Source organism: Anarrhichthys ocellatus, unplaced genomic scaffold (genome assembly GCF_004355925.1).
Source record: "Anarrhichthys ocellatus isolate YVR2014 unplaced genomic scaffold, GSC_Weel_1.0 scaffold170, whole genome shotgun sequence".
NCBI classification, from domain to species: domain Eukaryota; kingdom Metazoa; phylum Chordata; class Actinopteri; order Perciformes; family Anarhichadidae; genus Anarrhichthys; species Anarrhichthys ocellatus.
The window spans coordinates 125,723-140,487 of NW_022280200.1; the positions used below are offsets into that span (position 1 = coordinate 125,723).

The 14,765-nt window shown below is 43.7% G+C and overlaps 2 protein-coding genes across 4 annotated transcripts; one reads left to right on the top strand and one right to left on the bottom strand.

The window, feature by feature from the left end:
- Positions 1 to 2,395: 2,395 nt before the first annotated feature.
- On the top strand, positions 2,396 to 9,233 carry ap5z1 (adaptor related protein complex 5 subunit zeta 1). 3 transcript variants are annotated; one of them, XM_031878257.1, is made up of 18 exons: positions 2,396 to 2,553; positions 2,993 to 3,130; positions 3,449 to 3,629; positions 3,722 to 3,872; positions 3,997 to 4,109; positions 4,186 to 4,360; positions 4,443 to 4,574; positions 5,319 to 5,459; positions 5,685 to 5,722; positions 6,016 to 6,178; positions 6,325 to 6,503; positions 6,660 to 6,802; positions 6,894 to 7,012; positions 7,448 to 7,575; positions 7,664 to 7,761; positions 7,845 to 7,977; positions 8,201 to 8,415; positions 8,505 to 9,233. In XM_031878257.1, exons 1-18 carry the CDS (start codon positions 2,513 to 2,515, stop codon positions 8,755 to 8,757), a joined length of 2,541 nt encoding a protein of 846 aa, XP_031734117.1. In that variant the 5' UTR covers positions 2,396 to 2,512; the 3' UTR covers positions 8,758 to 9,233. The 3 variants fall into 3 exon arrangements, with proteins under 3 accessions (XP_031734117.1, XP_031734118.1, XP_031734119.1); XM_031878258.1 differs by having other exon boundaries at positions 4,533 to 4,574; XM_031878259.1 differs by lacking the exon at positions 4,443 to 4,574.
- Positions 8,897 to 13,656, bottom strand: LOC116400432 (monocyte to macrophage differentiation factor 2-like; the record flags this gene model as incomplete). Its single annotated transcript, XM_031878260.1, has 6 exons — positions 8,897 to 10,461; positions 11,260 to 11,329; positions 11,503 to 11,604; positions 11,689 to 11,763; positions 12,392 to 12,552; positions 13,570 to 13,656. Coding segments are annotated over 6 exons (696 nt in total), but the record flags the coding sequence as incomplete, so codon positions are not given.
- Positions 13,657 to 14,765: the final 1,109 nt, after the last annotated feature.

Sequence of the window (14,765 nt, forward strand, 5' to 3'; positions counted from 1 at the left end):
GAGAAGGCCTCCTCTCTCAAGGGTGGTAAAGATGGTGTAGAAGAGATCAAGTACGCCGCCATGAACGTCTCTCCAGAGCCTTTCTATTCTGATGGGGAAAATAAATATTTAGTCATCCTACAATGACAGTTTATTACAAATATTTGTGTTCATCGCTTAAAAGGATAAGTTGACTGCCTGACACTTTAAATTAACTTTAGCAAAGCTCTTCAGACTTCACAATAGAAATAAACCTCTTCAATCCATATTTACAGTTTAATAATCAAACTGATTCAACATTAAGTTCAACAGGATTCTTCTGTAATGTGACACTGTGGGACATCCACTAAATGGAAGTCTGAATCATTTCATTCTTTTTTTGGGGACAAAACTATTTCAAATGTAAAACATTCGGTGTCCTAATTATGCTTTTGTTAATATAGCAGGGCATGTTTAGATTATATAATGTGCTTATATAAGGTGCTTTATTACTCAAACTATAACAAATGCTTTGCCTGTTTACATTCATTTGTATATTGAATATGGGTTTTGTTTTCTGTGTTTCTTTTCTATTTAAAGGTTTTTTACCTAAACTAAACTACACTACACTGAGTGGCTTAGTGAACAAACTACTATGCTGAACCTACCAAAATAAAAGGAGGAAAAAGAAAAGTTGTTTGGTCATTGAGTGAAATCCAGTTAGAAATCCTTCGGGTAGACTCATCGGTCCTTCTCAAGTGGGGAAAGTGCACATGTTAACAACATAACTTGACACTGAGACAGAGACTGACTTTGCTAAAATAGTAAATAACTGAAGGAAACTACCTGACTGAGATGTCACATAGTGATACACATCTTAGTGTTGATGTTGAAGTTTGGGTGGGACGTTCTTCCTCTTGATGCAAGGGAAGGCAAGGCAAGGTTTATTTGTATAGCACATTTCAACAAGGCAATTCAAAGTGCTTCACAGAAAAACATTAAAAGCATCAAAACATAAAGCAAAGCCTTACTGCCCGAAGCAGTAGGCTTACTTTTGAAAGTCTGTCTTGTGAAAAACATTTGAGAAGGAAAGAAACGAATCAGCATGAACAAATGCAAATGAAGTCTCAACCGCAAGTTCCCCATTTAAAGTCTGACTATTTTCGTCTCTTTTTGTGTGTCTACTTTTCTCCCATTCTTGTCCTTCCTGCTGCATCCTTTGGAGATTTGCTAGAATTTTATGACTCATCCTACCCTCACTCTTGCTTCTACAGAAATATAAATGTGTGACGTGGCAGTCGCTAACAGGATGTCGTGCTCAACTATCAGATGTTCGTTTGGATATCACCAGTCTACAACTTTCCTCTTGATCCATGCTGCTCGCTGTCACGCCAACTTATATTGAGAGGGGAAAAAATGAAAACATTCTCGAGTCAAACTTTCTGTAACTCAATGGTAATAAAACTGAAGTCATTTTATTTGGACCACAGCATTTGACCAACATTATATCTTCTCATCTCGGCCCTTTGACCTCTTCTGTTTAACCATTCAAATCAGGATTTAAGTGTGACAATTAAATCAATGAGGTAGGCAAATTAGGCTTAATGTTCAATAAGAATGAACCAAACATCTTTATTTTTTCAATTGTCATTTATTGCCTCGTGATCAACACATGCTCACTCTTCCATGTAGGTATGTTTAGTTCTTAAATGACACAAAGATAACAAGTAAATACATGATGTATACAACTAATGTAAATTAACCATAAACATGAAATATCAGATGAAATAATCAGAATTAAATACATCTGTATCAATAACCTAATTGACAAAAAGGTAAATATTGCTATTCAGTGGTGGATAGAGATCCTTTACGTTTTTTACTTAAAGTACGGGGATTAGAGGAGTAAACAGTGGATAACCTGTAACATCTTCCATCTGAAATTTAGAATTTTAGGATTATATCACAAAGGGAAAGAGTAATGTGCAATTACTTTAAAAAATGCATGTAAATAACCTGTTTCTATGTGTTATTCCTCCAGTATCAGTGAGGGGAGACATACTAAAGCCCCCTGCTGTAAAACACAGGTTTTTGTTTCTGTTTGGTCCTCATAGGATGAAAGAAATGCTACTTGGGGGATCATTAACAGTCAAATGCACGTGTTTAATATCATTTTTAGACAATTAAAACTGTTGAAGAAAAATAAGTAAGACTGTGAAACATAAATTTGAAGTAAGCTAACTAATACTTCATTGAAGTGGGAAAAAACAGGTTGTTAGCCAAAAACAATAATTGACCGGAGATTATGATTTTACGTGCACTCACGCTCAATACAATACGCCATAAACCATTTATGACGTATTATACAAACCATTCATGACGGCTTATATTAAGCGTGAGTGAGTTACCAGTCGGGACCTCCATAACTTCCCCTCAGTGAAGACGGAACTAACGTGACGGTCATGTGATTCCAGTCAGGACATGATTAGCGACCGCACTGTTTACCTTTCGCTACAGTCAGAGACAGCAGAGGAATGCCAGACTCTCTCTCATAATGTACTCTCACGGCTCGGAAAGTTTAATCAAACAGGCAAGGTAAGGAAAGACATCAAAGAAGAACTTCCTCCGCCACCTTCAGTTCCTCTCTTCAGCTGCTTTACACTCGTCGAGTTACCATTTCCTCTTCTAAGCTAACAATGCTAAAGCTAGTAGCCTGTCAAAACCCCACTACGCTTTGTCATATTACTTAAACTTGTAACGTTTTCGTTCATTTAGAGTTAATTTAACAGCTGTTTATCACCAGTAGGACTGCTAACAATTATTTCTGTTATTGCGTCGATGTTTTTGTTACTATTTAAACGTAATTTACTGTAAATTGTTTTGTTTAAAACCGTTGCTTTCGTGTCAAAGGGTTGATTAGTGATCAAATATGGAGTTGATTAATGTGTGAATAATTAGGTGGTGAAATATTTAAACAGTACGCCTAGAAGGACTTTTCAGAGGCAAAACCAGGTGCTCTGTGTGTCGTTTCCAGAGAGATTCAGGAGTCTGAGCTGCAGAAGTTTCACAGCAGATTAGTGAAGCTGCTCCAGGGGAAGGAGCTCGGCCATGAGGCTGTCGACTCCCTGCAGAGGCTGCACCTCATCCTCTCTGCTACCAAGTACACCAGGACGTAAGGGCTCCCACCGACACCTGCCATGCACCATGCACGATCCCTCTGTCCGGTCCCCTTCCTGTCCTCATTCCTTTCAACCTGCTCCATTATCCAACTCCTTCCTTCCTTCACTCCCTCATCCTCCCTCTCCCCCTTTTACTGTCTGTGGTGATCTCACCTGCCCTCTCAGTCAGAAAACACAAACTGACACAATGTTGAGCTTCAACTTCCCCAGTCATCAATCTTCTATTCCAGCTCCAAACTCTTTAATACTCAGTGTGAGCTTTGATTCATAACGTATCTGCCGCACGTCTCCTCTGTTATCACTGACCAAAGGTTGCCCCCAGAGCTTCAGAAGAGACTTCAATCCCTCCTCTCCTCACCTGCGGAGCAGTTTCAGGTGCTGAGCTCAGCTGTGCTTAGAGAGACACTGCCCCTCTCTGGTCAGGAAGCGAACTACAACCAGGAGAACTTCACTCAGCTCAACAGTCATGCTGCTGCCCTGCTGCTCTCACAGGTGTGCAGTAATGTGTGTTTTTTTTTAAAATTTATTTTGAGAAATATATGAGATGACCTAAACACTGTCCTGCAAACTTAAACCCCCAACAGGCTGGATCCAGGGCTGATGTGTCGTCACTCTGCGTTCATCTCCTCCGCAGTCTGGACAGCCGACAGTCGGAGGGGCCAGCCAACTCGCTCACACACACCCTGCCGATCCTCAACAGCGTGCTCACACACAGCCCAGAGTGCCTCACTGCAGGTAGCAGACAGAGAGTGGGGCAAAGTTGAAATAGAAAATGTAAAAGACATCCAATCAGTGATCGAGCGAATTCCACATGCACACAAATCAGCGTCCTTTGTCCTTCCCTCCACCTGACTTACAGATCACGTGACCCTCCTGAGTAAAAAGCTTGTGGATTGGTTGCGTTACGCGAGCATCACTCAGGGAGGCGGTGCTCCCTCAGGAGGGTTCTTCACGGGGCCCAGGTCACGTCAGGTACGCAATCTACTTTCATATTCACTCTTTCACTAATGTAGAAAGTGGAGAAAATAACTTTGTGTTTTTCTATCAGCCGGTACCGACAGCAGAGCTGGATGGGACGGTGTCGGGGGATTTCTTCACTGTGCTGTGTGTGGGCCAGAGCTTCACTGAGGACCAGTGGATGAACGTCTACTCCTTTTCCATGCTCCGCCATTGGCTCCTCACCTACCACTCTGTTTCCAACGGCAACAATACAGCTGACACTGGTATGACCTTTCCCGCCAACAATAACAACCACACAACCATTTGCCTCCCCATGCTATAGAGGCTCATTGCTTCATGTCACAGCTACAGAGAACATGCAAGGAACAGCAGTCTCAAAGTACCTTTCATACCACTCGTCTCCGATGTCCTGCTCTGTGTTGTCATCATCTCCAGCAAACAGGCTGCAGCTCAGCCTCTCCCACTCCTTTTCTAATGGTAAGACGCGCGAGGTTCATGGACCGCCCTGCATGCGCGTGCCTCTAAGAAGCTGCACAGAAACTAAACTCTTTTAACTTTGGGGGTTCAACTCACGACCCTCGAAATAACTCACTCGATCTAACAAACCGCCCTGATCTGTGACTTCTTAACTACACTTTCACCTTTTACTCTTCCTCTAATCTCCATGGATGAATCACAGCGACGAATGACTAATAAACTGCTCTAACAATGGCCGCATTCAGATTCTCTTTCATATTTCTATACTTAAAATACTCTATACTATACATTTGTTGTAGGTCTTCAATCTTCATTAATAATTCAATCAAAGTACAGTGTGTGCATATAGATATCTAATTTATATCAATGATTAACCTAACTGTCTTTAAACCTTTCTAATCATCTCTGATCTAAACCCCAACAGCCAGCTTAATCCTAAAGGTTTAAGTTTAACGGTGCCCGGTGGAGTTTCTGGTTAAATTACTAAAAGTGCCACTAAATCACGTAGTTCTGGCGGCTAAAATGAGAAGTCCCTCTTGATTGAAGTTTTTTTGTTTTCTGTAAATCAAGGCAAGGTTGTGATTTACATTAAAAAAAACAAAAAAAAACTTTCGAATCATTATAACTCCTGTTCTCCGTTCGGCAACAAGCAGTTTGAAAGTACACCACGATGACGATAAATCCTCTTTTCTGTCAGAATGGTTTTGAGTCGTGACCTCTCACCTCTGACCTCCCGTCTTGCAGATGACCGGTCGGAGGTGGACGGGTCAGTGGTTTCCATGGTTTCAGCGACCTCCTCCTCCAGCCGCCTGCTGCCTCCAAAGGAGCGTCTGAGAGAGAAGGCCTTCCAGTACTGCCAACGCCTCATCGAGCAGAGCGATCGCAGTGAGTGTGCGCCCGTTAAACTGTGTTGTGTGTGTGTGTGTGTGTGTGTGTGTGTCTGTGTGTGTGTGTGTGGGAGAGAGAAAAGTAGGTTGCGTAGTTGTAAATCCAGATTTTGAATCAAAAGCTTATGGGTAAGGTTGTCTTGTATTCTTTTGTGTCAGTACGTTATAGTTTACTCAGTGTAAGTGTGAACTGATGTAATGTTTGTTCTTCTTTTTGTCTCAGAGGCACACAAAAGGACGGATACAGACCTGCAGAAGGCGGTGAGTCTGTGTTCTGGTTCTGTTTCTGGTACAATCAAGCCTCCACCTCAGCGTCACACGTGTCCTCTTCGTCACTGCACAGCTACACATGTAACGGCTGAATACATTTCATCTAATCTATCCGCGAGCAGAAAGCTATTGTGGGGAAATGTAGGAAATAATGTCAAAAATAGAGAAAAAAGATCAGACTTCTTGAAGAGTGATCGACACAGACTTCGCATCTTTCCAACAACATTGGAACCAGGACTTTATACTGGTGCCTTTTAATACGTCGGTCCTGTTCCCTCTCTTAGTGTCTGGTGGAGGCGGTGTGTATCCTCGACTGTGTGTGTGGGGAGGACGCCTCACTGGTCTTCCGAACGTTCCCGTGCATCAAGGCGCTCTTTGGTCGGCTCAGCTCAGACCTGTCGTTCGCCAGAGTGCTGCTGCCCATAGCTCAGTTCTACCTCAACCATGGTGTGTGTTCATATCCAATCGCATCAATACACAAGCACGAGTATGGAGTCGTGCATATAAGTTCTTTCACGTCGACGGTTCGGCAGCTTGATTCACTAACAACAGAAGCATTTTCATTTTAAAACTGTGTACTTGAACATGTCCAGGCGAGATGGCTGCGGTGGATTGTGAGAGTGTGTGGACGCTGGTGTTCGGACGGTTCCCCGCTGAGCTGTTCAACGACCCATTCCTGGCACACGAGTTTCTACGCTTCCTTCGACTGAACCTTGAGAGCCTACAGCTCCGAGTCCCACAGTACTCCCACTCCTTCCCAAACCTGCTGAAGGTAAAAACCTGAGAAAACGCATCCACGCAGAGATGTAGAGATGTTTCTGACTGTTTTATACTCTACGCATGCCTTCTGCAGGCTGGTGAGGAGCACATGTCACACCACGTGAGGGATACACAAGCCTTCTGCTCTTTGTCTGTCTGTTGCTAATAGTTCTTAGCGTGGGACAGCCCGGCCGTGGTGGACGACTTTGTGGATCTGCTGCCTTCTCTGGTGACAGCTGGAACTGCAGTGGAGCTTCTCCACACTCTGCTGGACCTGCCCTGTCTCTCTGCCACGCTGGTCTTACAAGTCAGGTGCAGCCACACATCAGAGCAAAACTACCTAACAGACTGATTTTACTATGTACCACCATCTTTACTGTGTGTGTGCGCATGTGTGCTGCAGGTCAACTTGTTTGCCCATCTCTGAGCCGGCGGGGCGTGGCCTCCTGTCACTTGATGCATTTAGAAACCAATCTTTCCGAGGGCTTTTCCTCTTCCTGCTTCGAGGGGAGGCGGGCTCAGGTGTATATCAATAGTTTGACATTTTGGGAATTTCCTTTTTTTCCTCCTGATATAAGTTGTTAATCGGTGATCTTTTGAGGGGCAGATGTTGTTACCTTTGGACAGAGCCAGGCCAGCTGTCTCACCATCTTTATGCTAAGCTAGGCTAACCGGCTGCTGGTTGTAGCTTCATATGTACTGTAGACACAAATAAGCATATTTCCCTAAAATTCCGAACTATTCCTTTTAATTAAGAGACAGCGGTTTATGAAACATTTTTGAAATATTTGTATAATATTAGTGAATATTTATAACAAATTGCATGAATCCGATGCAGATAGCTATGACATCAGACAGTGTATTTTAATTCATATTGACTGTGTCTTTAAGACTGTCTATCACAACAGTGGCTGCAGGTAAACGTCTGTCTTTGCTCTTTTCTCTCTTGCTCCACAGGTGACACAATAGACCGACTGAGCACGCTCCACGAGCTGCTGGCTGAGACTGCTGATTGGCCGAGAGTCGTTCAGTGTGCACAGACTGTCCCCATGCTGTTGCACATTTTTTTCGACACAGTCATTGCGGTGAAGAGATTAAACGTTCAATTCATTCATTACAACTGCAACTACTGCACACTAAAATGCTTATGAAAACCATCTTATGCATGTGTAGGTAGCTGATGAGAAGCTGTTAGCCCACTTGGTTCAAGCGATGCTGGAGAGAAGCAGCCTCCTCCTCAACATCCCGAAATACAACAAAGAGATACACAGGTACACCAAAATGTACTCGGTAGAGCTAAAGTGTTACTCTGTCTGTCTTCACCCTGATCTCCTCACTTCCTCTTTTTCTGCAGGGTGTTCAGCTGCCACCTGCTGAGGATGTGCAAGCTCCACCCGTCTCTGGTAGTGGGCCAGTCTCACGAGCTGCTGGAGTTCGCTGGAGCCACAGCCAAGGTCTACAGCAAAGAGGAAGTCTACACACACGTGGTAAAGATACTGTATGTGTGTCTGTATAACACAGAGGGTGGCAGAGAGGAGGACCGTGCTGACTTGAGGATCATACTTTTTCCTTTGTGTATGTTCTGGATCCTTAAATATCAGCATCCTTTCCATTGTATTGGAATGTGTGTAAAATATCACAACAAATACAAAGTGCAACAAAAAGAAAGACGTTGACGGCGAGACAATATTGAACTTGTTTGGCGTTCAGGTGTGGGTGCTGGGAGAGTACCTCTCGGCGTCGTGTGACTCTCGCTGCTCCGTGAGGCTCATCACTTCCTGTTTTGAGACGTTGGAGGCGGTGCTGTTCGAGATCACGTCATCCGCCCCGCCCCCTGGAGCGGATTGCCCCGTCCCAAGAGTCGTCACCTCTCTAATGAGTGCTCTGGCTAAGCTGGCGTCACGATCGCATGACCTCATACCCAGGTGACAGCCACACACACACTTTTTAATATATTTTTACTCGTATAAGCACATGTAATGTCATGTAATTGTGTGTTTCTTTTCTATTTCAGGGTGTCTCTGTTCCTCTCCAAGCTAAGAACGGTAACCAGAGGGCGGCCAGTCGCCTGGTGCTCGGATGAAGAGGACCTTGTTGCCATAGTAACTCGAGGTGAGGAGTTGTGGTCGCTGCTGAAGGCTCCCGGTGTGGCTCAGAGCGTCCTGACCCCTCCCCCACCCGTCACCACACCCCAGTGGCACAGAGACTCCAACGTGGCCATGCCCCTGCGACTGCGGGCCCTCACCAACCTCACACACTCACAGTGACACACACACACACACACTGATATTCACACCACACATCATCATTTTGAATTCACACTTTAGAGATTCCCTCATGAAATGGACACGCTGATGAATCTGGTGTGAAATGTGCACATTGTTTTTGTTAATAAATGACATTATTTGATTGACACTTGATGTGATGAAACATTTTTTTGGCAATTACAAAATACACTGACCCCTCCCAGAGTAATATAGAGTCTCTTCTTTAATTCAGTGAAAATACAATTTTACAAAATAGATCATCTGATTTTAAAAAAAGCTCACTTCCTGAGTAAGTGCTCCACTTCTAGAGGTTCGGGAGAACCTGCAAGTGTGCTCTATGCAGTGGACGAAGAAGTACAAAAATGAAGACTGTAAAGAGAAACAATGGTGTATAACATGCCCATGTGTTAATTCTGTCAGATTTTAGGAAGTGTTCAAGGATAAGAGCCGCAATCATCGTCTTCTAAACGAGACAATCACTTTTTGTGAATGTAACATGTGACCCAGAACACAGTGTTACACTAGCTCTAGATTAGTGTAACTTTTTTTTATCTTTCAAATAACATGACAGTAAATTATGAGACTTGATTTTTAGGCGGATTCAAGACAAATGTAAATCACAACAGAATCACAAATGGACCAGTTATCCTCGACCGTCGACCTTTATCTGGAAGAAAAGCAGCTCAACTGTTAACTCGTATCGGTGCGTCACACAGCTGATACACGGTGACCGTAAGTCTGTCTGCAGGTTGCTTAATGCAGTCAAAGGCTGTGTTCGAAATATACTAACCTACAATTCATACTAAGTTCGACAACGTAGTTTGATATATGCAGTGCCTTCCAACTGCATAGTGTGTGGATTTTGTGATGGTGAGAAATGCCCACATGTGTACATGAGCAGAGTATGAGGCGTGAGCTTATTGGACACACTCAACCGCCCCAAAATGCATTGCGGCTCTTCAGACTGTTCGATGGCAGACTGCGAGGCAGACGGTTCACAAGATGAACCGTTGGATAAAATGATTACAAATGAAGGTTACAGTTGACGTGATGTACTGTAGAAAACATGTTTAACGCTAAAATATTTCATCATTTTAACTTGCCTTAATTAAAGGGCCAGTCCCCAGCATTTAGGGGGATGCAGTACTAAGTCAACCTAAGAGTGTATTTGTTTATGAAACCATTGGAAGCAAGGGTGCTGTGTTGAGTGCCAACTCTTATATTTTTATACTTTGCCACTGTGCAAAATGGACAAAACTAAAATAAAGTCGGGGTTAGCACCAGTGTAAAGGAATGCCTTTGGCTTAGGTATTAGCACATCTCTTATGGTTGGAATATGGAAATCAGTGCTGATGGTCAGATCATGTCGTCACCGTCCCTCCAGGTGTAGCCTCGTGAGTCCAGTTAGCTGTTGTCAAAACACAGTCTCGTGACTTGAATTTCCTTCTCTCAGTCAGCCGCGTGGCGTGGAACTGTGTGATGATCTCAGGTGAGAGCGGCTGGTCACCTCGATGTCTGCAGCAGTGGCCCGGGTAAGTACAGGTACCTCCAGATGGCGTAATAATGAATGCACGCTCCTGCTGCGACGAACAGATGCCAGATGGCGTGGGCGAACGGGACGAGGCCGTCGCTCTTAAAGAAGACCGTGCCCACCACATAGAAGACTCCTCCCACCGCCAGTTCACACACACCTGTATGCTCCACCTGTAACAGTTCAAACAGTCACATAAGTGAAGAGTCGAGTAAAGAATATAAAGTTCAAACAGATAAAGAGCATGTTTAGCTCAATTTTTTGCAATAGTAAAGCACAAATAAAATATATTTGTGCTTTACTATTGCAAAAAAGTTTTTAAAAATACATGTAATAATGATAAATATTAAAATTGTTAATACTTTGTGTTTTACATTTTTGCCAAATGTTTCCCAAAGAACACAGAATTTTTTGTTCAAATGTGAATTAATCTGCTGTAGAAAATAGTCCCCAACAAATCTGCTTCTCTCTTTACATCTGTTTCAATAAAGTTTGTAAAAAAACAAATTCAGAGCCCATCAGCTTTAGTAAATGATAATAACTATACAATTATATGTTTCTAATCCACTTTTAAAGATTTACATCTTCAGCAGGAATGAATAGGCTTGAGGATGAGAACCACAGACAAGGTAGAAAAGTATTAAGAGTCAGACTAAAGGTTTATTGATTTTGGTCTTTTCATGGGATTTGTAGACAAAAAGATTATAAAGAATAAATATAATTTCTGTCATATAATATATTACAATATAATAAAATCTTACCTGGGACAAAGTGAATCTAAAACATGCATTTTGTTACAGTAACTAGATGTGATTTGAAGGTAATGGGCTCAAACAAACCACCTGTTTGGTTCTTTAAATACTGAGTGTGTGATTCCAAAACAATAGCAGGAAGCCCGCTGCAGCGGAAGACGGCTCACAGCAGAAAGCTCTTTTTTTCCCCCCAGAAGCAGGTTTGTGTTTTGTGCTTACCATAGACAGGATGACCAAAGCAGGAACAACCCCCATGGCCACATATCCAAACAACTCGACCAGCTTGTACCTGCAGGTAGAAAACAGACGACGTGAAAACACTAACTAATCTTCTATGTAATTGTTTCTGCTTCAAACAGCAGCCCAGTGTTTGCTGTAAACACTCGGGGGACGGGAGTTTGGTCTCAGGTTAATTGTGTCAAACCGGGGACACGGGAGAGACGCAGAGGCAGGCTGTGTTACCTCTCGTGGAAGAAGAAGACGTACATGGATCCTACACAAGCCATGACCCATATCAGCCAGCGCATGTGGCACGTCCAGGGCCCCAGCTCCCTCAGCATCAACCTGAGGAGACACACAGCGGGGACGGTCACTATCTGAGCTGGGTATGTTATCCACGCAGACTGTGTGTGTAGCTCCTTGACCCACCAGGGAGAGTAGGAGGCCGCTATGAAGAAGTAGATGGCCATTCTGTCGCACATGTGGAAACGCTGCTCCAGCTTCCTACACACGGACAAAGACAGGGAGAGCTCGTTTATAAATCGAGACAACCTTTATGCAGTTTAATCCATAATCTCTAACGACACAGGACACAGTCTGCTAAAAAAAAAAAACACACATTCGTAAGGACAGGATTGAGTTACCTAGGGACTAAAGTTTGTTTCAGTACATGGCAGGTGTCACATTTTAGAAGACATATTTGGTTGTTGTGAAAACACACCCACATGCACAGAAGCAAACATCCCGTGACCCTGTCCTCCAACGTATAAAACAGGGCTTGTTGTGTCTTTTGGGACTACTATGTGTGACATGCCAGAGGAGTTATTTAAGAGTGTGTGTCTATTCCCCACATTCTTAGTTACATAATGTGAGTGTGCGTTTGACTGTTAATATGTGAGTGAATGCTTTTTGAGAGGGTGCGAGGTGAAGTTGATGTGAAGTATATTCATTACCACGCCACATCTGTCGTCTGCTCCCTGCCCTTCTGGCTCTGTCCTAATTAACAAACTGTATGTCTGAGTGTGATGTAAATGTCTACCGGAGCAGCACATAAACACACACATCTGCCAAATCCCTACCAGCGTTTTTCTGCTACACACACATACACACACACACACACACACACACACACCGGAGGTGGCTGATTTTCCAGGCAGCGGTGTGGAAGAGTGTTGAGGTGACAAACAGGCCGGTGAGACCGCTCCCATAGAGCCAGGCCGCCACACGATGCCATTGGTCCACAGACAGGAAGTAGAGCACAGAGCCGCCCACCAGACTGGGAAGGATCCACAACTGGAAAAGATCCGAAAGACACATTTTACTTGTGGGAGAATTATTCTGCATTTGTCCTAAAACATCTGTGTTCCTGACATGTGCTAACGTTGTTCTCTGTCTCTCTGAATCCAGAAGAAACAGCTGCAAACCTCTGCGGAAGAAATTGTTCAACATTTAGGGAAATTTGCTTATTTGCGTTCTTGCCGTGAGTTTGATGAGGAGATTGATAACTCTCTCGTGTCTTGTATGCTAGTTTATGAAGCTACCACCAGCAGCCGGTTAGCTTAGCTTAGCACAAAGACTAAGAAACAGCTAGCCTGGGATGTTATATTGTGTATGTTTAATCTGTACAAAAAACAAAGTGTAAAAAACATAAATTTGCTGTTTCGTAACATATCAGTAAGTGGATTTTGTTACCGTTGGACAGAACCAGGCTAACGTTAGCTTTTTCCAGGCTTGATGCTAAGCTAAGCTATCTGTCTGCTGGCTCTAGCTTCACATTTACCGTACACACATGAGACTGAGAGTGGGATCAATGTCCTCATCCAACCCAAAACATCAAACTACTCCTTTTACTGATTCTGTATCTAGCTACGGTGAAGATGATACTTGCCCTGCGAAATGTTTGCACTGTTTGAATGAATGAATGAAACAATGAATGAATGAATCAGAAAACCCCAGTGCATTTGAGGCTTTACAGTCATTACGGCCACGTTTTCTCTCTGTTTCCTTCCATGTCTGTCCGTCTGTTTCATTCACTTTCTGGCGGTTGGCGGAAGCGCACGGGGATTAAAGCAGATTAGAGAGAGCTACAGGCTGAATCACAGATTATAGCCTCTACGGCACGGCCCAAAATCCTCCATATTCCACCTCATTCCTCGCAATGCCCTCCATCTTTTCAGAGGCTGCTCTGAACTGACAGTCCAACCAAGCAGCCCGGGGACGGTGTGGGATCGGGCGAGTAAACCAGAAAAACTGAAGAAGAACTCACTTTTACTCTAAAAGTGTGTGTGTCTGTGTGTCTGTTTGGCTCACCCCATGTGTGGCACAGTTTGCAGCATGTTCATATTCAGTGGGCTGGTATCTCTTACTGGCTGGGACCCTGCAGTTCATGAACCTGAGAGAGAGGTGAGGGAGGAGAGTGAGAGAGAGACAGGAAGACGGGGGGGGGGGGGGGGGAATGCAGATCTAGAGGGCAAAACAAAGTTCTGCTTTATTAGTTAATAAGTTACTGTGAGCTGAACCCATGACGGCCAAAGGTGTGTGTGTGTGTGTGTGTGTGTGTGTAGATGTGTGTGTGTGTGTGTGTGAGTGTAGGTGTGTGTGTGTGTGTGTAGGTGTGTGTGTGTATGATGGTCATTCTTGAAGGATTTACAGGTCTCTAATCCACATCACGTTGTCTGAATTTTAGTGTGCCTCATCGTTGCTGGGGCAACTGTCCGCGTCGCTATGGTCACCAGTGATGTCAGTGGCTATACTGCAACAACAGGATACCACTGACCACTGACTATTAACTTTATTTGCATTATTTGTTTTGTTGCCACATACTACTGAGAAAGATACTTTGCGTGTGTGTGTGTGTGTCTGTGTGTGTGTGTGTGTGCGTGTGTGTGTGTCTGGGTGTGTGTGTGTGCGTGTGTGTCTGTGTGTGTGCGCGTGTGTGTGTGTGTTGTGTAGTCTATTTAATCAGCAGTAAATCTCTCAATCCCAGTTTACAGGGAAAAACACATCTGGAGATGTTGCAAAACCACATTTTATACGACTAGATGCACACACACACAAACACAAACACACACACACACACAAACTAACACACGCACAGTAATTTGAAGGCAGCCTCTCGTGCAGGGCCACAGGTGTGTATACGTTGGTCAGCTGTGTTGTGTGGTTACACATTTAGGCCGACGCCTCCTCATCAAACGCACACACAGACATCACGCCTCATTTCCAACACACACACACACACACACACACACACACACACACAAACGTCCCGTAGCGTTTTGTTTTAATAGTCTGTTAATTCTGCACAGGGGAGGAGAAAGTGAATCAGCAGAAGAAGAACCAGACAGAGGGACGCCATCACTTGCCACAACTCTCACCTTTAAGTCTATAAAACAGCTGATTATCAAAACACTCCCGTTAATGTCGCTGCCATCTGGCAAAAAAAACAAAAACAGTTATTTTCAGAGTCCTAATCTTGCGAGCTGCACACATTTTAGTAAAAGAGT